Genomic DNA, 23,930 nt, shown 5'->3' with positions numbered 1-23,930 from the left:
TCATTTTGCTGATAGCTTCCTTTGCTGTGGAAAAACTTTTTAGTTTGATGTAGCCCCATTTATTTTTCTTTTGTTTCCCTTGCCTGAGGAGATATATTAGAAAAAATATCATTAGGAGAAGTCTCTGAGATTTTACTGCCTTGGATTTCTTCTAGGATTTGTATGGTTTTGAGTCTAACACATAAGTCACACATAAGTTGTTAATTAATTTTGAATTTATTCTTGTGTACGGTGTAAGAAGGTGGTCTAGTTTCATTTCTTGCATATATCTGTCCCAATTTTTCCAAGACCGTTTATTAAATTGACTATCTTTATCCCTTTGCATGTTTTTGTTTCCTTGGTCAAATATTAATTGATTTTAAAGTTGTTGGTTTATTTCTGGGCTCTCTATTCTGTTCCATTGATGTGTACTTCTGTTTTTATGCCAATATCATGCTGTTTTGATTACTGTGGTCTTGTAGTATAGTTTGATATCAGGTGCCTGATTCCTCCAACTTTATTGTTCTTTCTCAAGATAGCTGTTGCTCTTTGGGGTCTTTTGTGGTTCCATATAATTTTTTGGAATAGTTGTTCTCGTTCTGTGAAATATGCTATTGATACCTTGATAGGAATTGCATTGCATCTGTAGATTCCTTTGGGAAGTATGGACATTTGAATGATGTCACTTTTTCCTATCTATGAACATGGTATATGTTTCCATTTATTTGTATCTTTTTCAGTTTCTTTTTTCAGAGTTGTATTTTGAGTACAAGTCTTTTACATCCTTGGTTTAATTTATCCTAGGTATTTTATTCTTTTTATTCAGTTTCTTTTCTCAGTGTTGCATTTTGAGTACAGGTCTTTTGCATCCTTGGTTTAATTTATTCCTTGGTATTCTTTTTGAGTTATGAATGGGATTGTTTTCTTAGTTTTCCTTTCTGATAGTTTATTATTGGTGTATTAAAATGAAACCAATTTCTGGACTTTTTTTGTTTGCCACTGCTTTACTGAATTAATATATCAGTTCTAGTAGTTTTTTAGTGAAATCTGTGGAGTTCTCTATATACAGTATTATGTCATCTGCAAATAATGGCAGTTTTATTTCTTCATTTCAAGTTTGTATGCCTTTTTTTTTTCATCATTTTGTCCAATTGCCATGCCTAGGACTGCAGTACTATGTTGAATAAGAGTGTTGAAAGTGGACATCCCTGTGTTGTTCCTGATCTTACTGGAAATGTTTGTATTTTTTGCCCATTGAGTATGGTGTTTGCTGTGGGTTTGTTGTATATGGCCTTTATTACATTGATATATGTTCCCTCTATTTCTACTTTGCTGAAAGTTTTTAATGTGAGTTCTGGATTTTATCATTTGCCTTTTTTGCACCTATTGATATCATGTGGTTTTATTCTTCATTTTGTTTATGTGGTTTATCACATTTATTGATTTGCAGATATTGTACTAACCCTGAGTTCCTGGAATAAATCCCACCTGATCACAGTATATGATCTTTTTAATTTATTGCTGGATTCAGTTTGCTAATATTTGTTGAGGATTTTGCATTTATCTTCACTAGGGATATGGGTCCATAATTTTTCTTTCTTTGTAGTGTTTTTATCTGGCCTTGTAAAAAGTGCTTGAAAATTTCCCCTCCTCTTGACATGGGTACTAGGTAAACCCTTTTTGAAAAACATCTGTTTGTCTGCTGTTGTTGAACGGACCCAGGTAGGTCTTGGAATTTTGACCTGACGTTCTCATTTTGAGATAGATCAACTCAGACTCTACAATTAACAGGGTGGGAAGGACCTAGCAGGACTTGCTTATCAAATGGAAATGGAATATTTAATAAGGCAGCCAGCTGACCCTAGCAGTATCTTAGCTTTGCATGAAAAAGTGACAGTTATCTCTTGGGAGAAAACTTCATCTTCATTCCAGCATCTAAAGCAGACCCACTTGCTCAGTGTAGCCTAAATATTCTCAGAGGTTGCCCTCAGTGCCTGGGCTTCATTTATTGATGGTTCACTGAAGTTGAAACCTAAAGGTGTCCACTGGGGTGCCACTACTGTTGAACCTTAGTACCATCTATGGAGAACCAAGTATAGACATGGTCACTCCACTTAGTGGCAGACTCAAGGCTATTCTTGTAGCTCTGGCCATCATCTCCTTGATGAACTATTATTATGTTTTACTAGACTTACTCTTATGATATTACTGACGGCCAGATATTACTATCTTCTTGGTCTGCCACTTGGAAAACAGTAGACTAGCATATTAGAGACACCACTCTTTAAGAGAACTATGGAAACTATTTGCAGCACTGATCAAACCCACACTGCCTATGATTGCCAGTTTTACTGCCTGCATAACCTATCCAGTGTTAAAAGTGGGGTTTTGAAGTCCCCTACTTTATATATTGTTTACTTTCCCTTTCAGGTTTAGTTAGTACTTTATATATTTAGATACTCATATGTTGTGTGCATAAATATTTACAATTTTATATCCTTTTGATGAATTGACTTTTATGATACAGACACATTCTTTGGCACTTGTTAGTTATTTTTATGCAAAGTCTATTATATTTGATAGAAATATAGCCACACCTTGCTGTCTTTTGGTTATTATTTTCATGGAATATCTTTGCCCATTCCTTCTATTTCAACTTATGTGTGTCTTCAGAGCTAAAATGAATCTTAAAGGTAGCACAGTGTTGGATTTTTAAAATTCATTCAGCTACTTGTGTCTTTTGATTGGAGAATTTAGTCCATTTATATTTAATTGTTGGTAGAAAAGGACTTAATGTTACTTAATGTTTTGTTCATTGTTTTATGACTTTTTAAAAGTTCCTTTGTTTCTTTCTTCCTCTGTGACTTTTTGTAGTAATGTACTTTAAATCTTATCTCTTTTTTGAGTGTCTATTATGTTTTTATATTTGGTTATGACAAGGCTTTCATAAAAACTTGTACCATAACAGTCTATTTTAAGGTAATAACAACTTACCTTTAATCACATAGGGAAACTATAATTTTACTACTTCTTTTTTCACATTATATGCCATTGATGTTATACTTTACATTGCTTTATAGTCTGAATATATTTACAAATTATTGTAGCTATAATTATTTTTATTATTACTGCATTTTAACTTTTATACTAGAGATAAAAGTGATTTACAAACCACCATAAAAGTATTGCTGTATTTTGTTTTCTTTTTTTTTAAAGTATATTTTATTGATTATGCTATTATGGTTGTCTCATTTTTTCCTTCCCCTTTATTCACCTCTGTCCTGCACCTCTCCTCCCACCAGTATGCCCTCTCCCCCTTAGTTCGAGTCCATGGGTCATACAAATAAGTTCTTTGGCTTCTCCAGCTTCTATACTATTCTTAACCTCCTCCTGTCTATTTTCTACCTACAATTTATGCTTCTTTGCCTTGTACCTTTTCCCCCATTCTTCCCCTACCCCCTCCCCACTGATAACCCTCCATGTGATCTCCATTTCTGTGATTCTGTTCCTGTTCTAATTGTTTGCTTAGTTTCTTTTTGGATTTTTCTTTAAGGTTCAGCTGTTGATAGTTGTGAGTTTGTTGCCATTTTACTGTTCCTAGTTTTGATATTCTTTTATTTCTTAGGTAGGTCCCTTTAACATTTCATGTAATAATGGCTTGGTAATGATGAACTCCTTGAACTTGACCTTCTCTGGGAAGCACTTTATCTACCCTTTAATGCTAAATGATAGCTTTGCTGGATAGAGTAATTTGGATGTAGGTCCTTGCCTTTCATGACTCCAAATACTTCTTTCCAGCCCCTTCTTGCCTGCAAGGTTTTTTTCAGAAATCTGCTGATAGTCTTATGGGAACTCCTTTGTAAGTAATTGTCTCCTTTAGCTGCTTTTAAGATCCTCTCATCTTTCATCTTGGGTAATGTTACTATGATGTGCCTTGGTGTGTGCTTCCTTGTGTCCAACTGTTTTGGAATTCTCTGAGCTTCCTGGACTTCCTGGAAGTCTATTTCCTTTGCCAGAATTGGGAAGTTCTCCTTCATAACTTTTTCAGATAGGTTTTCAATTTCTTGCTCTTCCTGTTCTCCTTCTTGCACCCCTATGATTTGGATGTTGGAACATTTAAAGTTGTCCCAGAGGTTCCTAAGCCTCTCCTCATTTTTTTGAATTCTTGTTTCTTCATTCTGTTCTGGTTGCATGTTTATTTCTTCATTCTGCTCTAAATAATTGATTTGAGTCCCAGTTTCTTTCCCTTCACTGCTGGTTCACTGTATATTTTTCTTTATTTCACTTTGCATAGCATAACTTTTTCCTCTATTTTGTGGCCGTACTCAACCATTTCTTTGAGCATCCTGATTACCAGTGTTTTGAACTCTGCATCTGATAAGTTGGCTATCTCTTAGTCACCTAGTTCTTTTTTGGGAGTTTTGATCTGTTCTTTCATTTGGGCTTTTTTTTTTGGTCTCAGCACGTCTGTTATGTAGTAAGGGGCAGAGCCTTAGGTATTGACCAGGATGGGGCAACCACGTCTCTGCATTGTGGGGGAGGGGTCAGAGAGGGAACAATTCCACTTGCTCAGCTCTTTCAGTCATTTTCCCTGCTACCCAGAAGCAAATTGGGCCCTTCTGGTGCTGATTTCTAGGTGGGTGGGTTTGTGTACTTTTTAGGACCCTGTGGGTCTCTCCAGTGAACTCTCCTGTGAGACTAGAAGTTTCTTCTGCCACCACAACCCCCACAAGTTTTCAAGCTAGAGGGTTTGAGGCTTTCTTTTCCTACACTAGAACCACATGTGAGTTTTCTGGTCTGTCTCATTCTCCAGTTGTTCCTCTCAGTTTATCTGCACGCAAATGTGGGGTTGCCAGCTGCTGCCTCACCTGCGCAGTCCTCCAGCCACTGCCTTGCCGCCCCAGCTGCCTGTCTCCACCCCTCCTTCCAGTCTGGGTTAATGTTTCTTCTTTAACTCCTTGGTTGTCAGACTTCCATACAGTTCAATTTTCTGGCAGTTCTTGTTGTTTTTTGTTTTTAAATTTGTTGTTGTCCTTTTGGTTGTGCAAGGAGGCATAGTTTATCTACCTACTCCTCCATCTTGGCCGCAACTCACGTATTGGTGTATTTTGAATTTGACTATCTATTTAACTTTACCAGTAGTTTTTTCCTATTGTATATTTTCATGTTGTTACTTAGTGCCCTTTAATTTCAACTTGAAGAACTTCCTTTAGTATTTCTGTAAGGCAGGGTCCATTGATGATGAAGTCCCTTAGCTTTTGTTTGTCTGGAAAAGTATTTCTTCTTTACCTGAAGGACAGTTTTATCAGGTATAATATTCTTGGTTGGCAGTTTGTTTTTCTTTAAGCACTTGGACTATATCATCTCACTCCCTCTCAGTCTGCAAGGTTTCTGCAGAGAAAAATTTGCTGATAGCCTAATGGGGGTTAATTTGTATGTGATGAGTTGTTTTTCTCTTGCTGCTTTAAAATTTCTTTCTTCAACTTTGCCTTTTAACATTTTGATTATAATATGTCTTGGAGTAATCTTGGGTTGACCTTGTTTGGGGTACTTTGAGCTCCCTGTACATTGATGTTCATATTACTACCAAGATTTGGGGGAATTTTGGGCTATTATCTCTTTGAATAAGCTTTCTGCTTCCCTCCCTCTTCTCTTTCTAGGATTCCCATGATACAAATATTTATTCACTTAATGGTATCCTATAATTCACATAGGTTTTCTTTTACTCTTTTTCATTATTTTTTCCTTTTGCTCTCTCACTTGGCTAATTTCAAATGTTCTGTATTTGATTTCACTGATTCTTTTGCATGAGAAAGTCTGTGGTTGAAGCTCTCTCTTACATTTTTCAGTTCTGTTATTCTTAGCTTGAGGATTTTTGTTTGGTTCTTTTTATGCTTTATATTTCTTTACTAACCTTGTCATTTGTTTGTGCATTGTTTTTATGATGTTGTGTAGTTGTCTACCTGTGTCTCTTGTATTTTATTGAATTATTTAAAGATGGTTACTGTTTTTTATTTAGGGATATTTTTATTGTATTTTTTCCATTGCCATTTACTCCCCTTATATCCCATTCCCCTGGATTCACCACACTGTTGTTCATGTCCATGAGTCCTTTTTACTTTTTGCTCAGTTCTTCCCTTCCTAACACCCCCACTGCCATAGCTGTCATCCTGTTCTCTGTGTGTCTCTATTTTGTTTGTTAGTTCAATTTGTTCATTATACTCCACATATGAGTGAAATCATATGATATTTGTCTTTCTCTGACTGGCTTATTTCACTTAGCATAATGTTCTTTCAGGGTCATCCATGCTGTCACAGAGGGTAAAATTTTTTTTTCTTTTTTACAGCCAAGTGGTGTTCCATTGTGTAAATATCCCATAGTTGTTTTATTCACTCATTTACTGATGAACACTTCCATATCTTGGTGATTGTAAATAACACTGCAGTGAACATTGGGATGCTTAAGTTCTTTCAAATTAGTGTTTTGGGTTTCTTCAGATATATTCCCAGAAGTGGGATCACTGGGTTAAAAGGCAGATCCATTTTTAATTTTTTGAAGTATGTTCATACCATTTTTCAGATTGGCTGCACCAATCTGCATTCCCACCAGCAGTATAAATTACTTTGAATCCTTTGTCAGGAAAATCTTAGATCTCTGTTTATTTGGGATTAGTTACTAGAACTTTATTACTTTTCTTTGGTGGTGTCATATTTATTTGCTTCTTTGTGATCTTTTTAGCCCTGCATTAGTGTCTGTGTATTTGAAAGAGCAAATAATGCTTCTAGTTTTTGAAGACAGTTTTCAGTAGATAATGACCCTCCATTCTCTGTCCCCTGAGCTGATGAGGTTACCTTTGTAATTGCATTCATACTGGATTGGAGCTGGTTGTGATGCTCTCACTGTTTGTGATGCTGTCACTGCAGTGGTGTCTACCATTGGCAGGTTTGTTACTGGGGCCCTGGGTAGGTGTGAATTCTGTCTGGTCCCTAGATAGATGTCACTGTCTTCAGAATCTTGTTCGGTAGCATAATGAAGTGCTTGAATATGGTCCTTTCCAGGCTCCACAGTTGGGACCTCAGATATTGGGCCTGTTAAGTGTAGATGGGTGTAGCTCTTGCCAAGCCCTAAGGATGGCTGCTGCCTAGTCACTGATTGGCTCCCTGGGTGGGAAAGATCAGCCCTGGACCATGGCTGAGGGGCTAGAACTAAGCCCAGGCCTGCTTCAGGTTCCCTAGCCATGATTCAAGTGTGCAGATCTAGTTCTGAAGGTACGGATGGGTGTTTCTCCTACCAGGTCCCCTGGGTGGGTTGGGCTGTTTTCTGCCTATGGCTGAAAGGACTGGATCCAAGTATTAGGTGATTTCAGGGTGTCCTCAGGCACAGATGTGAGTGTATCCCAACAGGTCCCTAATGTTGGTAGGACTGCTTGCAACTGTGGCTGGGAGGAGCTGGAACCTAGTATAGACCTTTTTAAGGATCTCTGGGGGTACAGGTGGGAGTGTCTCCTGCTGGTTCCCTGGATCAGCAGTACTGCTTATGGACTGTAGCTGGGAGGGGCTGGAACTGAGTGTAGGACCCTTTTCAGAATCTCTGGGAGTGCTGATTAGGGTGTCTTTTGCTGGATCCCTGGCTGGCTGGTCTAGCAGACTACATGTGCCAACTATAGGCCCCTTCACGACCTGTGGTTACTCCTGCCAGATCTCTGTACCAGCAGGACTGCTTGCAGACCTTGGTTGGGAGGGGGTTATGTTTAAGTACAGGGCCCTTTAAGTGTATCTGGGGCTGTAGGCAGGAGTGTTTCCTTCAGGGTTTCTGTGCCAGGAGGAGAGACTGGCTGGGATTGACTGGAGTGCATATATAGGGCCCTTTCAGAATCTACAGTCTGACTGAGTTTGTCAGGCTTACCTCCAGGGACTTCCAGACTGCAGCAGAGAGGGGCTGGAGCTGGTTCATAGGCCACTTTAGGGCCTAGTTTAGAGTCCACAGCTGGGACTGAAGTCTGTATGCCTATTACCTGACATGTGGGTAAGTGTGATTCCTCCCAGATCCATTGGCATAAGATTCTGGTGATAGAGCCAAAACTATGTGGGGCTGCAGCCAAATTCTCAAGGGTATGGAGCTATTTCCAGTCTATAGCTAGGACTACGGTTGTCAAAACCGCCACCTAGGTGCTAACTTGCTTTCTTAAAATGTCAATCTTAGACTGCACCAGGGTTTCATAAACTTCAACCTGAATTGCACAGCTCCCATAAATGCATTTTTTTTGCCACGTCTGGATGCCAAACTATCATTGTTGGGGTTGTAGGTGTGTGCTGGGGATGCCTTATCCAGCCATCTTGCTTATATCAGTCCCACAGCCTGTCTCTGCAAGTTTTATAGCATGCTATTTACCCTGTTTTACCTCACATTTTCAGACCAAAGGTCTGGATGCGATTAGAGGTTAACTGGAAAAAAGGTGATGTTATAGCTACTGGAATGGAGCACACTGATTTTGTAGCAGTGAAAAGATAACATCTTCAGCACCTGCAAAGAGAAACACCTTAGACTGTGAAATACTGGAGAGAGGAATATTAATGATCTTTATCTTTCAATGAATTATTCCTAGAGCTTTTCTCATGAAGAAAAACATGCAGAACTCCCAAACTGTTGCAAGGCTTATGTTTAATTGACTGCTGGCTGTCATCCACTACCAGATAACTCTGACATAATTTGATGGCCATTTCCTGTAAACTTACTAAGAAATCTAGTGGAAACAGAAGGGAAAATAGCAGCTCTTGTGCCTCCCAAGTAAAATACCTGTCAACAGCTCTTTGTATCTTCCCTACCTCCCATGCTGAAGCCATTCCTTGGCCATTCCATGGGGCAGATAAATGTCCCCTAGCTGATAGCATAGACAAATAGGACAGCCCCTCTTAAAACAAAGACTAGCCTGAATTATTTGACCTGAACTGGAACTACTAAAGTTTACTATCCATCTGGGAAGCCACACTGAAGGCACTGTCAACTTGTGTACCCCAGATAACTAAGGTCTCATTTTGGTGGCCCCCACTTTCTTCCTAGGGACAAAATGCATAACAATAGTTTGGTGTTGTACTTCTTTTATCAAAACCAGGCATTAACTGGCTTTCCTCCTCATAAACACAGTAAGTTATACCTTGGGAGTGGTCATAAGAGATCTTTGAGTATTTAAAGAAATGCTACCAGTAGATCATGTAGTCCTTAGATGAATGTGGAGATCTCTGCAAAAGGAGCTACCTTGGCCAGTTCAGTGGAGCTTCCCAGAAAGAAGTGATCAATGACACTGCCTCAGCCCTAAAAGATAGTCAATTTCAGTTTCAACAAAACACAGTGGCCTGTATTTGTTGTGGATGATAGAACTATCCTAGACTTTTTTTCTTGGGCCAAAGAGGAATATCTGCATTCTTTTATGTATCCATCTGTATCTAGATTAATGCCAAGTGCAAAGCTCAATATAGAAATTTAAGGGGAAAGCCATTGGATTTATAAGTTGATTCTGAAGCTTTATAGCAGGGGTGTCAAACTAATTTCACGGGGGGCCACATCAGCCTCATGGTTGCCTTCAAAAGGCCAAATGCATTTTCAACTCCTTAACAGTTAAGGAGTAGTTAAGTTTCTATAGTCCTAAAATTACTTTTGGCCCAAAATTACTTTGTGGTGATCTATTTTAACTACAGTTCAGTCATCCTAAAAATATTTGGGTGTCTCTCATTTGATGTTGATATTTGGAACAGGAGACATTTTTGTTGATATTTTTACCTATTCAAATAATGACTGTATCGATGTTACTTAAAATAATGGAAATTTATCTTGACTGGCATTATCAGTAAAAGCACTGTCTCCTGTATCATATACTGATGAAGCTAGTAACAATCATTTTTTACTACTTAAAGTAATACTAATGCTAGTAAAGAAATTGAGTAAGCTTCCTCAAAAAAAACAATGGCATGCATCTGTTTGGAAGGGCAGTCGTATACACCTCTCCACCCCCATGCCTTCCTCTACACAGTACTCAGTGCTTATAACTCGGTCGTATTCATACCTGTTTCTTTAAACACTAACAATGTTAATAGGCATAGTTGACTTTCAGTTTAGTTAGTACAATCTCTTTATCCACCGAGCAATAACTTTCTCTGGTGCATATAACTAGTTCTCCGTTATTACTGAGTTCAACAAACTTCTTAACCAAATTAAGCTCTCCAAAAATACCAAGTATATTTCCTCCATGCATGCATAGTAGGTATGCTAATAGCTGATAGGCACAGACATCAGTACAGAGTCATACAGTGTTTAAGTGTAGACTGAGTGCTTAAGTCCAAATTCCAGCTGTGCCAACTAGTAAATGTGTGATCTTGAGAATGTCACTTAACGTCTCTGTGCCTCAGTTTCCCCACTTGTAAATGTGAGAACTAAATGAATTAATATGTATACACTTAGAACAGTGCTTGACATATAGTAGTAAGCACTATCTAGTTATTTGATAAACCAATTAAGTGAGTGATTCTGTCCAGTTGTTAAGTATCTACTGTCCTACATGATAGCAATTACTCTTCTCCATTGTATATTTTTGATATCATGTGATTTATAATATTACATAATAAAGAAATTTGGATTTCTCTAAGAACATGGTATTTGTCATTAACTGTGTGGTGGGCTTCATTTTTTTATTACAAGTTTGTTAGAGTACAATGATTTGTACTCTTCATCAAGCAACAGGAGTATCAGAATATTCTCTTTTTGAGTTTTGTTCCTTTTTTCCATCTCAAACAGTGAAATTTACCAATTGAAAAAATTTTATATCACAAATTTGTTGGAGACCACAGGAAGTGAATGTGTTGCTTCTCCACTGATATTTTTAGATATTAAATATCCTATTTCCTATCCACCATTTTCTTTCATAACACTCAGATTTGTCTCACTATGTAGATTGACATATGATATTCAAAATGGTGACCTGTTCACTATTATTTTATATATTTGTTCCTATTTTCATGACTTATTTTGTAATTCAAAGAAAGACTTTTGTTCCAATAATCTGTTTTTGTAAATTTGGGGCTGGGAGCATAACACAACAATAATTCTTGCATCCCAAAATTGTAAATTTAATAATTGCATTCAGTAAGTGCAAATAACATGAAAATAAACTATCCAAGTGAGTTTATCCTGTCAATTGAATGGGCCTAATTAGTTATTGTAAAGAACTTATATCCTTTGAGATTGTAGTATGATTTCCAAGGGACAACTTATCATTAATCTTACTTTTCGCATGTATATAGTGTATGTGAATAAAACTCGGAGGACTGCTTTGTCCTCCGAAGCACAAAGCTACCAGAGGCCTTGGCAGATGCCCAGAAATCACACTTTGGTGACTGGTGCCCAGCAGTCAATCCCAAGGGAATGTGCCCCCTTTGCATACATGACTCAATAGCACAAGTGATATAGTGAACATTGTTCCAGTCGTTGAAACACTGCAACAGCAATATCAAAGCCATGTTAGCCCTCATATGGCTTGTGCAACCGCAGATCTTTTTCTGCCATAGTGAACGTTTCTTTTTTAAAAAGGGGTACAACATCTAAACTGCTTTTCCATATTTGAGAAATACCCTGCCTTACAAAGCATGTGCTCCTTCCCAGTGCAGAAAATTAAAATGCCAGCAATTCACTTCCTTAAATTCCTTTACAACTAGTCACATGCCCATGGCCTAAGCTCAGTGAATCAGATACACCTGCTTCAGATGTCTAGCAGGAATGAGTAATGGAGGGACAACAGACATTCCCTCTAGGCAGCTGTGATGTCCAGGCTTGGTAAGAAGGGGAGGCAATAGCTGTAGTGTCTGGGTATGAGCAGAGTAAACACAAGGTTAAGCACCTAGCTATAACAGCACCCTCACTGAACTACTAATTTAGTAGCTTGGTTTTGATTGTGATTCAGCTTGAGTAGCCTCCCAAGCATGGTTCCCATCCTTCCAAAGCTGTACTTGCCCTTCAGTGAATTCTTTTGCTGCTTTAACCAGGCAGTTGAGTTTCTGTTTCTGCAACTAAAAATTCTTCTGATACAAAAGATGCAAAAAATTCTTCTCGTTTAAATCTGGCAAACCAGTATACTACCATTAAAGCAAAAACACTTATGCCCCATTTTCTGTGCTTCCACAGTGTTTTGTACATATCTTCATTATATAGCACTTTTCAGTTTGTACAGTAATAATCTGTTATGTCTCTTCCCCTCACCAGACTGTGAATTATCAAAAAGAGGAACTATATGTGACTAGGCATAGTGTTTACCACATAGTATGGCATAAGAAATGTGGAGAGAAAGAGCTACCAAAAGAGCTCATGTTTGTTCTCTTGAAATGCAGACTTTTATATGAGGTAAATAGCTTTATATTTCCTTTGTACAAAGCCCTAATAAAGCACATGCCAATAAAAATTAATAAATTGCCTTGATGGTGGCACAGAACTTTTATCAACCAAATGAAATTAATTTCTCTTTTCTAAATTGTATTTTTCATGAAAAGTAACAAATGTTCATTTTAGAAAACTTGAGAAATATGAAAAAGAACAATGAAGAAAAAACATTTGTGATACTGCAACCCTGAGATAAAAATACCTGTTCATTTTCAGTTTTTTCATAGATGCATATGTGTATTTTTCTTCCAAAACTATGATTTCTCCTATTTTATTTCCTGTTTTTATTTATTTATTATGGGTACTTCACATCTAAACATTTTTTAAAAATATGATTTAGTGCTACCTATAGCACTAAATAACATATTCCAGTTTACTCAAATCTTACTGGAGGGTATTTGATATGTTCCCAATTTTTCATTATTATGAAAACAGAATGAATTCTTAAAACAGAATTCTCATTATTTTTTTTTGCAAGTTCCCTCAATTTTAATTAAAGTATGTGAGTATTTTGGTATTTTTAAAATGTTAAATGTAGACCAATTCAAACTCCCACCAGCAGTAAATGAGAATTAACATTTTCACTATTCTTTCAGAAGCACCAAGTACTGTAGTTTCTCTTTAACCTCTCACAAAGGAGAATGGCACCTGGTACCTTCAGTTTATATTTTGATAACTTACATGATTTATTAGAAATATTAGCTGTCATATTTAAGATAAACATTTTCAAAGTTTGATACATTATTATTAGGCTTATAAAATTTTTATTATGTTGTGGCAGGAAAAGAAAACTCCAAAGGTTTCTTATGCTCTGTAACTGTAACACTTGCAGTTTCACACAGGACTGTAGAAGCTGACAAGTCGTAACCAAAGCAACGGCCAGTTACTCAAGGTCGTACACAGACTCCCATGATAAGCTCCTTGCTCCTTGCTTCTGCAAATTCCTCCTGAGTTTTCTCTTTGTCTCCCATATAAGGTAGCTGGACCTAACTTCCGCATTCGGCTTCTGTAACCTTGCTTCGCCGCGTAGGTAGGAAGCCCGGGACTATTTAAACCCTGGGAGAGTGAGGATCGGTGCTCAGAGGATTTGGATGTTAGCCACCCCCTCTGGGCCCCCGGGTAATAGGGTAATAAAGTTCGTGCTTCATTATCTCCCTGCGTGTGGGTGGATTTTCCACAACAATGTAAGTTTTAGTTACTATATAGTGAAATTCATTCACTCAGTAGTTAATTATGTTTCCTTTAGCATCTGCTGTGTGCTAAGCACCATTTTCATTATTGCCCCATGGAACTTAGATTCCAGTGAAAATGTTTATGGTTTCTTCCACTGCTTTTATGCTTAGAAATCTGGTAAATGTTCTTCTCAGTTATCTTTATTTTTAGAAATGTTAATGACCTTCTTCCTAATTGTAAGGGGAAGAAAATAGATGTGATTTCTGTGCTCATTGAATTTATAGACTCTAGGGTATATTGCTACATATTATGAAAGTATCTGCTTTCAAGTAAATGGAATTGTATATGCAGCTTACATTTTTAGCAGTATTTTATAGAATCGTGATGTGTTATAGAGTGATATAATTTCATTAGCCATGAATATAGTGCTAAACAATAGAATCTTTGTCAGGATATTTTTGTAACTATAACATAGAACCAGATTAATGGGGAAAAAGATCTTTAGAACAAACAAAAATAACTCTGTGCTTTTTAGGATATTTAAAGTTTACTCTAAAATTACATTTGTTTCACCAGCTGGTACATTCTTTGGATGTTATTATAAGTATTGAGCTTGTTAATTATGTAATATAATTTATAAGTCTTTAAAGCTTAACATACTCTTGACTCAGCTTGTTTTGAAGTATGCTTAGCAAGGTTTTCCCTGTTAGGCAATAGCTAATAAAATACTAGAGTTGAGTTCTAAATTAATTTATTTAAATATTTGTTTTTTTAAATGATACCTTGTCTTAATCGAACTGGAAAGATTCTTTTTTTCACTGTTTTTTCAAGCATTTATGAATTTGAACATCAGAATAATCTGAAAGTAATTGGTGGCTCAATTGCATCTTAAAGTTAGAAGATGGGAATTGTCTGTTTAGTTTTATAACAGTGTGTGTCAGTGGAGTAGAGATTGTCTGTGCACTCCACTGTGGAATCTCTGAAGTAGAAGGCAGTAGTGTGTAGTTTGAAAATAAATATGCAGTACATCAATATAATAATTTATTAAAAGCAATATTCCTTTATTTTCTTGTTTAGTGTTAATATGAGAAGATATAAGGGGCAAGGATTTAAAATGTCAAACAACACGACTTTCTCGAGGGGTAGGCAGTACATTTATTAAAGATTACATGAGAGGAAAAAAACATGAAGCATTCAGCGTCATGCCCAATATGTAGAAAAAGTGGTGTCGTCATCATCATCATAATTTATTTTTCATCATCATCATTATTAATGATGTGTGATCTTTGTTTTTTAATTTGTCATATTTTGCATATAATATGGTACCTTTCTGAAATTATACTTATTCATAATATACAGTTGATCCTCATTATTTATGGATTCTAGATTTGTGAATTTGCCTACTTGTTAATTTTTTTCTAACCCACAAATTAATGCTCCTGCTTTCACAGTCATTTGTGGACACATGCAAAGTGAAATTTGAGTCACCTGACACACATTCCCAACTGAAGACAAAGTGATGTTCTGCCTTCTTGTTTTAGCTCTGAACTATAAACAAGTGTCCCTTATGGTCTGTTTCATGCCATGTGTTTTGCATTTATTTTTGTACAGTTTTTTGGTGATTTCACTGTTTCACTACCTGAGCCTAAGTCTGAAGTGTGTCTCATGTCCTTAGAACAAGAAGGCTTGATATGCCCTCCAGAGAAAATGTGTGTATTAGATAAGCTTACCTCACACATGAGTTAGAGTGCTGTTGACTGTGAGTTCATTGTCAATAAATTGATAATATGATAATAAGGCATCTTTATACAGACACACATAAAACAAGATTATGTATTGATTGGTTAATTACAGTGTTATAAAAAGAGGCTTGTAGGAACCTAACCTTGGATTTTCCTTAGGATTTTCAATATTTACTAAACAATTGTTAGTGGTGACTGTATAGAACATAACTACTGTGTATAATGAGGATCAACTGTGTTCTATGTGTTGAAGCTGTCCAGAAGGGGCCCACTAAATACCGGTAATCCCCCTCCTGCCTGCCTACATTCTGAATTTGAGATACATGACAGAGGAGATAATAGATGGAAGCCAATTATTGATAAAGCCAATACTGAAAAATGTGGTATACTCATAGGCACAATACACAGATGGCCTTCCTGATACTGAACTCAGAATTGGACTAACCTGTTAGTCCCAGGTAACACTGGACTGAGTGGAAGAGAAAGGAGGGGGTGAATTTGTGCCTCTGGATTCCTGCTTCCAAACTCACCAGTCACAGAGGTCCACCAGAGAGGAGTAAGCAGGGACAGGGGACACAGCGGGTGTTATGCTAAAGAGGAGGGTTAAGAAGCCAGCCCGGCCAACCCCCTCAAAGTAAATGATGGACATGCACACTAGATTGGTCAGTTGAACAAGCAGTTTGTGGTGAATAAGAATGATTTTATGTTTGTTCCTCAAATTTCCTTTAAAATTTGTCCAGTGATAATATTTCCATGCCTGTATATGAAATCCCAGGTGGCCTCATAAGTTTTCTTTCATCACCCTAGGTAACTCATTTTAAATCATAGAGTTTAGGCTAAAACATTTAGTAGCCCTTCTCATTACTTATTCAAAAGTAGGATTTCTCTCCTGGATGCCCTCAGCAGGTGGGGGCTGGTGATCCTGTCCCTTTCTGACTCTCCTTCCCAGAGTTTACCTACTGTTGCCTCAGTCTCCCTGAGGCTGGTAAATGGAGAAGGAGGGTGTTTCTTACTCACTGTTGATGGCTTTATGTGCTCTCACCCTGGTAGATGTCTTAAGCTGACAATTTCCTTTGGGAGTACTTTTTAGGGTTCATTGGAGGTGTTACAGAACAACAAGGTGGGGGCCTGGGATATATACTATTACTTGGAAGGAACCCCCCAGGTTCATTATGTTCACCACCAGAGGAAAGATGTCTCTCAATGCCAGAGATTCATGAAAAAGAAAGGATATGTTTATTTAATGCTATACAAACTGAAAGTAGTGACCTAATGTCTTCATCAAGATCCCAAAGTCCCTTAAAACACCCACAAACACACACAGTCCTTCCTTCCCCCTTTGCCTTTGTCTGGCATACCGTATCTCAGGAAAAGAAATAAAAGTCTGTAGCTTAGGCAGCCCCTGGTTCTTCCCAGTAATCCCTTTCCGCTGGTAGGCCTCCCTTGGTTCCCGGCACCATCAGCTGTGTCGCAGGGATCTCTGCTAAAGCTAAAGCCAGGTGGTGGTTCCCCCTTCTAAAGCTGCGGGGGTCCCTGTTCCTGGCAAAGCAGAGTGGCTCTCTTGCATGACCACAGCCCCGTGGTCCTCCCTCCTCAATGGCTGTGGGAGTCCCCACTCAGCCAAAGCTGCGTGATTCTCCTCCCACTGGCTGCAAGGAGGGGGTTTGCCACTCTGCCAAAGCTGAGTAGCGGTTCTCTGCTAAAGCCTCATGGTGATTCTCTCTGCACAATCATTTACACCTGCCAGCACTCACATCCTTCCGGCTTTACTGGGCTGCCATCATGAGTCTGGGCAGGTGTGGCCCCATGTCATGGAGCCAGTCTTCTCCAAGCTCCCACACAGGCACTGTAACTTGGGGGACCTGCCTCCCAGTTATATCTTGGGGGTAAGTTCCTTCCATCCCCCTGGCTCAGAGCATGGCCACAGCTATTTAACATATCTATGTAACCAGTTAAAGATTATAGATATGTTAAATGACCACACCAGAGGTTAGCTGCAAAGCTGTATCTATGCAAAACAGCTCTCAATGGCCCTGCTCCATGTGTCCCTTCCCCCAATTCACACCTGTGGGGTGGTGGTGGTGAGAAAATCCTAGTATTTCCTGGACACGCTGAGTTTTGGGCCCCATTCCAAATCCCTATTTGGGCCCCTCCCCCCTTGGCTGCACCTGTTACAGAGGCACCTTTCCTAAACCATCCAACTGCAGCATCTGTAGGTTGGCATGAGCCATTGTTTCATTTGGTTTCTGGTGACACTCAAACTCCTTTGCCGCAGACTCTGGATATGCAAGCTAATCCTAACACACCCCTCTCTGCCTTGCTGCGATTGGTTGCTGTGACCTCTCAGGCTTGTGCCACTCTCAGGCACAGGCCACTGTCCTCCCAACTTCAGGGAATGCACACTCATCTCTGTATGTGGTTCCTTTGGCTTGGGGTTAGAAACCATCATCACAGTTTTCTTCTCTGTAAGGCCAGGGACCTGCAGTGTGGACTGGTGCCCTCCATAGAACATCACAAATCATCCTTCCCCTCCCTGGATCCTTTAATGTTTTCAATAAAATTCTTTATGGGGATTAGACATTTGTAGAGTTCTTTGTAAATTCTGCATGTGTTCTCTCACAGATTCACTTCAGTGTCTGGTACCTGTTAATTGGGCATCTCAGTTGAAACTGATGCAGGAGTTTCATATTATCTGATGTACATGTGTACATATCAGTTTCAACAGTTCAGAAAATTAATGTGATTACAAAGAGTAAACTGATGTTTAGTTGGATAGTTCATCAGCTTGTGCAGGTTGATATTTCTTAGTGTTGTAATGGATAATGCTAAGCACATGTGACTTTCTTTTTCCTGAGTGTTTCTCCTGGTTTGTTTACTTTTCTTTCGATCTCTATTCTTTATTACTTCTCTCCATGGATATTCTAGGCTACTCACACCTCTTAAAAAAGTTAATAATGGAAAATACTAAGATGAGTACCTGACAGATAGTGAGTGTTTGCTAATGTTGCTTGGGATTTTAGTATACTATATCCATTAAAGGAGGATTATCCTCAGGCAGTATTGCTGCAAAGATCTATATATTTTTGAAGACTTACTTGTCCTTTAACAATGGTATTTTGACACTGGAAAATAAAATATATTAATTTGTATTAATATAGTACATATTCATATAATAATGTAATTCATCAGTATTTGATGAGTGTTCTATCTTTAGCCCTGGGAACATAGGTAAGCAAAACCAATGAAGAGTTTTGGCCTTTATGGATCTTCTTGTGCAATGGGGGAGGCAAAGTTAATACCTTTAAAATAATCATTCAGGTGTAAAATTGTTATTTAGATGAATACAGTGAGGGAGGGAAAGGGCATATTAGGGGGTGAATGTAATAAGGGTGGAAAGAAGGCTCTCCTGAGGAAGTGACAATTAAATCAAGATCTGAAAGATAAATAGAAGTTATCTACATGAAGAGTAGAGGGGATGCTTCTGGAGGAGAAAACAGCATGAGCCAAGACCCTGTGGCTGGAGGACCTGAAAGGAGGCAAGTGGAGTCGGAGTGCAAGAGTATGGGGTGTGTGCCTGTGCTCTGTGAAGCAGGAGAGGGGCTCTACATCAGACTGTGGAGGCCTTGTCAGCCATTGTGTTAAGCGGGACAGGTGATAATTCAGATTTTTGGAAAGATCTCTTGGACTGGACTAAAGGGGAGCAGCCCCTGCATCCTCCTCCTCATTGGCATCATAGCAGAAGAGACGTGGGTTTTATGTCATTTAGTCTTCACAGCAGCACCGTAAATGAGGTATCCTTGTTATGGCAGGAAGAAGTTTACACGATTTAATGACTTCCCTAATGTAACTTAACTGATAAGAGCAGAGCTGATATATTAGATAAAGTAATGTTTTAAAATCACAGTACCTGGCACATAAAAAGCAGTTAATGATTGATAAATAATTATACTGTACTTTTTCTCAATTCAGTACTTTTTTTAAAAAATGCTTTAAAAATGAAGTATAAAAAGGTGTAAAGATAAAAACCTCTCTCTCACCCTGGATCCCCATGCACCCATCTGTGAGGTTGTCTTAAACTACCAAAGCCCTGTTGCACTAAGATGTCACTTGTCACTGACTATGTAATAGTTATATCTCCCACTAGGCAGTACAGACTGGATAATCCACATTGTTGTGCTGGAATTAAGAGACTCCATGGCTCTGTCCACAGCCACATGCTTGCAAAGGAACAGATAACTTCTTTCCATTCCTGAAGCAAATAACCATTTTCAGTTTACTTTCACATGTGTGATGACTGGATTTTTCAGGGTGTTAGGGGGTGCAGTGATAGAAAGCAGTGTAATTATCAGTCATCTTGGTGCTTTTGAGAAGAGGAATTTTCTCCTGTTTGACTGCCTAGGAGATCAGCTCAGGAGGTGTATTTCATTGTTAGTAGAAAGAACAGATATCTTAAAAATCAATAGTCTTTTTCAGGAAATTAACATGGCTTCTACTGGGTGCTTTTTAACCCTTTGTTCCCTGCTATCTTCACCTGAGCCCACATCTGTCTTATAGCATGGCAAGTGGTGAACTTACTATGGACATTAGGTGATGTTCACTATCTGATTTTAAGCAAGGCAGAAATACTGGTACTAAAGAAGTTAATGCTCAACAACCTAGAAAACTATAATCTAGAATACTGCATGAGATATCCAGGTAGATGATATTTGCCTGGATTAGGAAATGAGAATAGCAATTAGATTAATCATTAGAAATTCAAGAGAGGAAATATTTGAATACTTTAAATCTGTGATTTGGAGAAAATGATATAAAAAAGCCATGTGTTGGTTTACTTAGCTGTTTGTAACTTTTCCTTTTAAAATTTCTTGGCACTTTGGGATTTGGGCTTTCTGCTGACTGACAGCATGAGTTTGAAAGTAATTGCAGTATCTTCACAAAGTGGCTTCTGTTCTGCAGGGTTATTGAACAGCTTGGTGGGAAGCAACTGGTGATGAACCATATGCACCACGAAGACCAGCAGGTTCGTTACAACGCTCTTCTGGCTGTGCAGAAACTCATGGTGCACAACTGGTATGTGCTGCCTTTTTCCTTCCACTTATGAACTGGTCTGCGAGATCACATTTATCCAAAAGTTCTAATGTAAATGCTCTGTTGAATGATAGTTTTTGAAGTCAGTGATAGTTTTTAAATATTTAGAAATATATTTTAGCAATTCAGAGCAATGACATGATCATTCAAAAAGCTATATTAATGTTCTGAAGAAATATATGTATATTCAAAGTACTTACATCAAACGCAACTCCAGAAGTAACCACAAGAACCCTTGTGACATAAGTGATGAATCAGTCGTTTTTGCAATTAATGAACTCCAGTTGGGCTTAACTGATTAGAGACTACAATTTTGCAAGGTTTAACTATTCAGCATATGGTTCACCTGACTGGATTTTGCCAGTTCACATGAAAACATAAAGTGAATGATCTACTAAGATTTAATTCTAGTATTTAGTTTGTTATAGCTTCTTGCTTTTGAAACAACTGGTTATATTTTTCTGTCTTTTTTAAAAAAAGCAAAATTATTGACCTTTGTGTGCCCACTTACAACAAGATAAATTAAAGAGTGACTGCTGTGATATAATGGTGAGCCATTTGTGTACATGATGGCAGAATTCCTTTTGTCATGTCTATTTTTGGCTGTAGGTTGGATATTCTTCTGAAAAGTTCAAATGCCTCTCTGCCCCCACCCTATGGGAGCATGCTTTGGCATTGGACTGCCTTTGTTAATGCACAGTGGACAAATATACATTCCCTATAATTGACAATAGTACTACCAGAAAGAATTAATGATGCATCAGAGTGTGTATATTTGAAAGATGCAGCAAATACTGTATAGGAGACTATCCAATTGAGGCTGTGATATTGTATTAAATATGATGATTTTGCCACTTCAGCATCTTTTATAAATAATGACATTTTTGTATTCTTTCAAATTATTTTTGAGCACTTTATACTCTGTTATATTAAGAGCTGGGCATAGCTGTAATGGAAGTGGGTGTAACTATACTTAGGATGATTAGACACGGCCTCTCTGAGTAGGCCAAAGTAGCTAAGCTGAGATTAAAATGATAAGGAACCAATCATACAGCTCAAGTATTGGGAGTAATTATTTTAGTTAGAGGGAATGAAAGGGTAAAAGACCATGAAGCAGGAATGAGCTTGGCTTCTTTAAAAGCAATATCTGCAGACATATTTTTATGTGAAAACTGGGGGTGATAGTGTTACAGGCACCGAATACGTAGAGGCCAGGGATGATGCTAAACATCCTACAGACAGTCCCCACAACAAAGAAAGAACAGCCTTGCCCAATGCATCAGTAGTGCCAAGGGTGAGAAACTCTATTTTGAAGGACAGAATGAGGCCAGTGTGAAAATAAGTGGGCAAGGAGAGGTTGGCAGAGATCCAATTGTATAGGGTTTTATAGGCTGTCACATGGCTTTTATATGATGAGTTGAGAGCCATTTAGAGACTTTTAACCAGGGCAATGACAAGATTTGATTCATGTTTTAAAAAGATTTCTTAGGCTACTCTGTGGAGAATGGATTGTACAGGGGTAAGTGTGAAAGCAAGAATACTGTTTTAGTAGGGTCTCATTGTGGTCTAGAATACAGATGGCTAGTAGCTTGAGCTACTACTATAAAAGTTAGATAACAAGAAATAGGTGGACTTGGGATAGATTTCAGAGTGAGTGTCAGCATTTGATGGGCTGAAAACATTTTTAATTTGTAAAGGAAGAATGGGATCAAAGCACAGAGCACACAAAATAGTTTATCTGTTTAGTGGGAAGAAAAAAATTAGAAGTCTTTCAGTAAAATATGGAATACTCCACTGAATTTCCCCTTTTTTGTCACTTCAACCTGAGCCACATTTTCCAGTATAAATGAATTATTTAGTAATTTTTTCTTTCTTGGTTTATGTCTCTTTCATGAAATTAGTTTTTAAAATGATGGCATTTAATAGAATATGAGGCCATTGCAACCAGTGAACTTATTTTGCCAGATGTTTTTCTAAAGTCTCTGTGAAAACAGTTTTATTTTCCCTTTTTATTGAAATTAGGGTTGATGAACTATAATCTTTTGTTAATAAAAACAATTTCATTTTAATAGTTTTTCTCTTGAAGAATTTATTATTGGGTTTGGCTATTTTAATAAAATGTATATTTCTGATGTGAAAGAAGAGCTGGTATGAAATAGAATGTTGACCTGTTTCCTCTTTGCTAGTGAGGAAATTTTTTGGTTGAGAATTGTTGTGTTTTTATATAATTATACAGTGAAGAAAATATTTAAAATTTGATTTTTTTCCCTTGAATTTAGAAACTTGATTTAGTAAGTATCACAGTATATTTTTTGATGTACATGTACAAAAGGAAAAGTGACCATCTATATAGCCAGAAACTGGTTTATTCACTCTTTATCATTGACTAGCTGATGGGAGGATATCCTCCCCTACTAATTATGTGCCAAGCTATTTTTTTAGTGTTTTAACTATAATAAATCCCTTTTAGTGGACAAGCTAGTAATGTGAGTATTTTCCTATACTTCTTTGTAAAGGAATTTTTAAAAAAGATTATTTATTTATTTATTTATTCTTAGAGGGGAAGAGGGAGAGAGAAGAAGAGAAAAATCAATGTGTGGTTGCCTCTCACATGCCCCCCACTGGGGACCTGGCCCACAACCCAGGCACATGCCCTGACTGGGAATCGAATGAGCAACCCTTTGCTTGGCAGGCTGGTGCTCAGTCCACTGAGCCACACCAGCCAGGGCAAAGAATTCTCATTTAAAGAAAGATTAGAATTCACATGTGACCTGTAGATTTTGTTGTGCCATATGTAATTCTTTGGCTCTTTGTGCCAGAGAATGAAAATTAGTCAGGTAATAGCAATTTATTTTATCTTCAATCGGTATGAGACCAAATAGAGTACTATTTGGAAAGTAAATCTTTAGCAGCATTATCCCCAAATGTAAAAAGTTTCTGAATCAAAATTTTTATGCAGGTAACCAAGTTGTCCTTATTAAATCATGCTAAAGACTGCTTTTTTCCTTACTTAAAATGGAGGCTTTTATTACCTAAAATATAGTACTGGTTTTCTAAGATGTTGTACACCAAATAAAAACATGAAAACACGGTTGTCTTTGTGTCCTTTTAGCGTTTGTTTGTTTCGATTTAATTAAAATGAATTTTTATATGTGATATATTTTATAGAAAACAGTTAAAATATAATCATGGATAAAAGCAAAATAAAAACCCTACCAGAATGGCAGTGGTAACAGCAGCTTTCCATGGCACTTTTGCTAGTTACCTGTAGTCATTGTTTTGTTCCTCAGCTAAGCTGAAAAGAATCCTAGAACAGTTTATACTCTTGATATTCTCTTACTTTTCTATCATAAATTATTTTTAGATACTTGATATTACATTAATCCTAAACAATCTATATTTATTAGAATAAAGTATAATTTTGATATAAAATAAATATTTTTACTTGATAAGTAAATATTTTATTATAGGAATTTTTTGTTTTGTTTGAAGTATAAGGGTAGAATTACATTTTAAGCATAAAT

At 37.5% G+C, this 23,930-nt stretch overlaps 1 protein-coding gene across 3 annotated transcripts in view; it reads left to right on the top strand.

The window, feature by feature from the left end:
• The window catches only part of ATP6V1H (ATPase H+ transporting V1 subunit H), a 127,832-nt gene that overhangs the window by 82,786 nt on the left and 21,116 nt on the right, over positions 1 to 23,930 (top strand). For all 3 annotated transcript variants that reach the window (XM_045849491.1, XM_045849489.1, XM_045849490.1), the window contains one exon: positions 20,275 to 20,388. In XM_045849491.1, coding sequence (XP_045705447.1) covers positions 20,275 to 20,388 — 114 coding nt within the window. The remainder of the gene's footprint in view (positions 1 to 20,274; positions 20,389 to 23,930) is intronic.

The sequence above is a fragment of the Phyllostomus hastatus genome, unplaced genomic scaffold (assembly GCF_019186645.2).
Source record: "Phyllostomus hastatus isolate PE091 unplaced genomic scaffold, TTU_PhHast_1.1 phas_contig_65, whole genome shotgun sequence".
Lineage (NCBI taxonomy): Eukaryota > Metazoa > Chordata > Mammalia > Chiroptera > Phyllostomidae > Phyllostomus > Phyllostomus hastatus.
The sequence above is the reverse complement of the archived record's forward strand: the minus strand, read 5'-3'. Positions and strand labels throughout refer to the sequence as shown.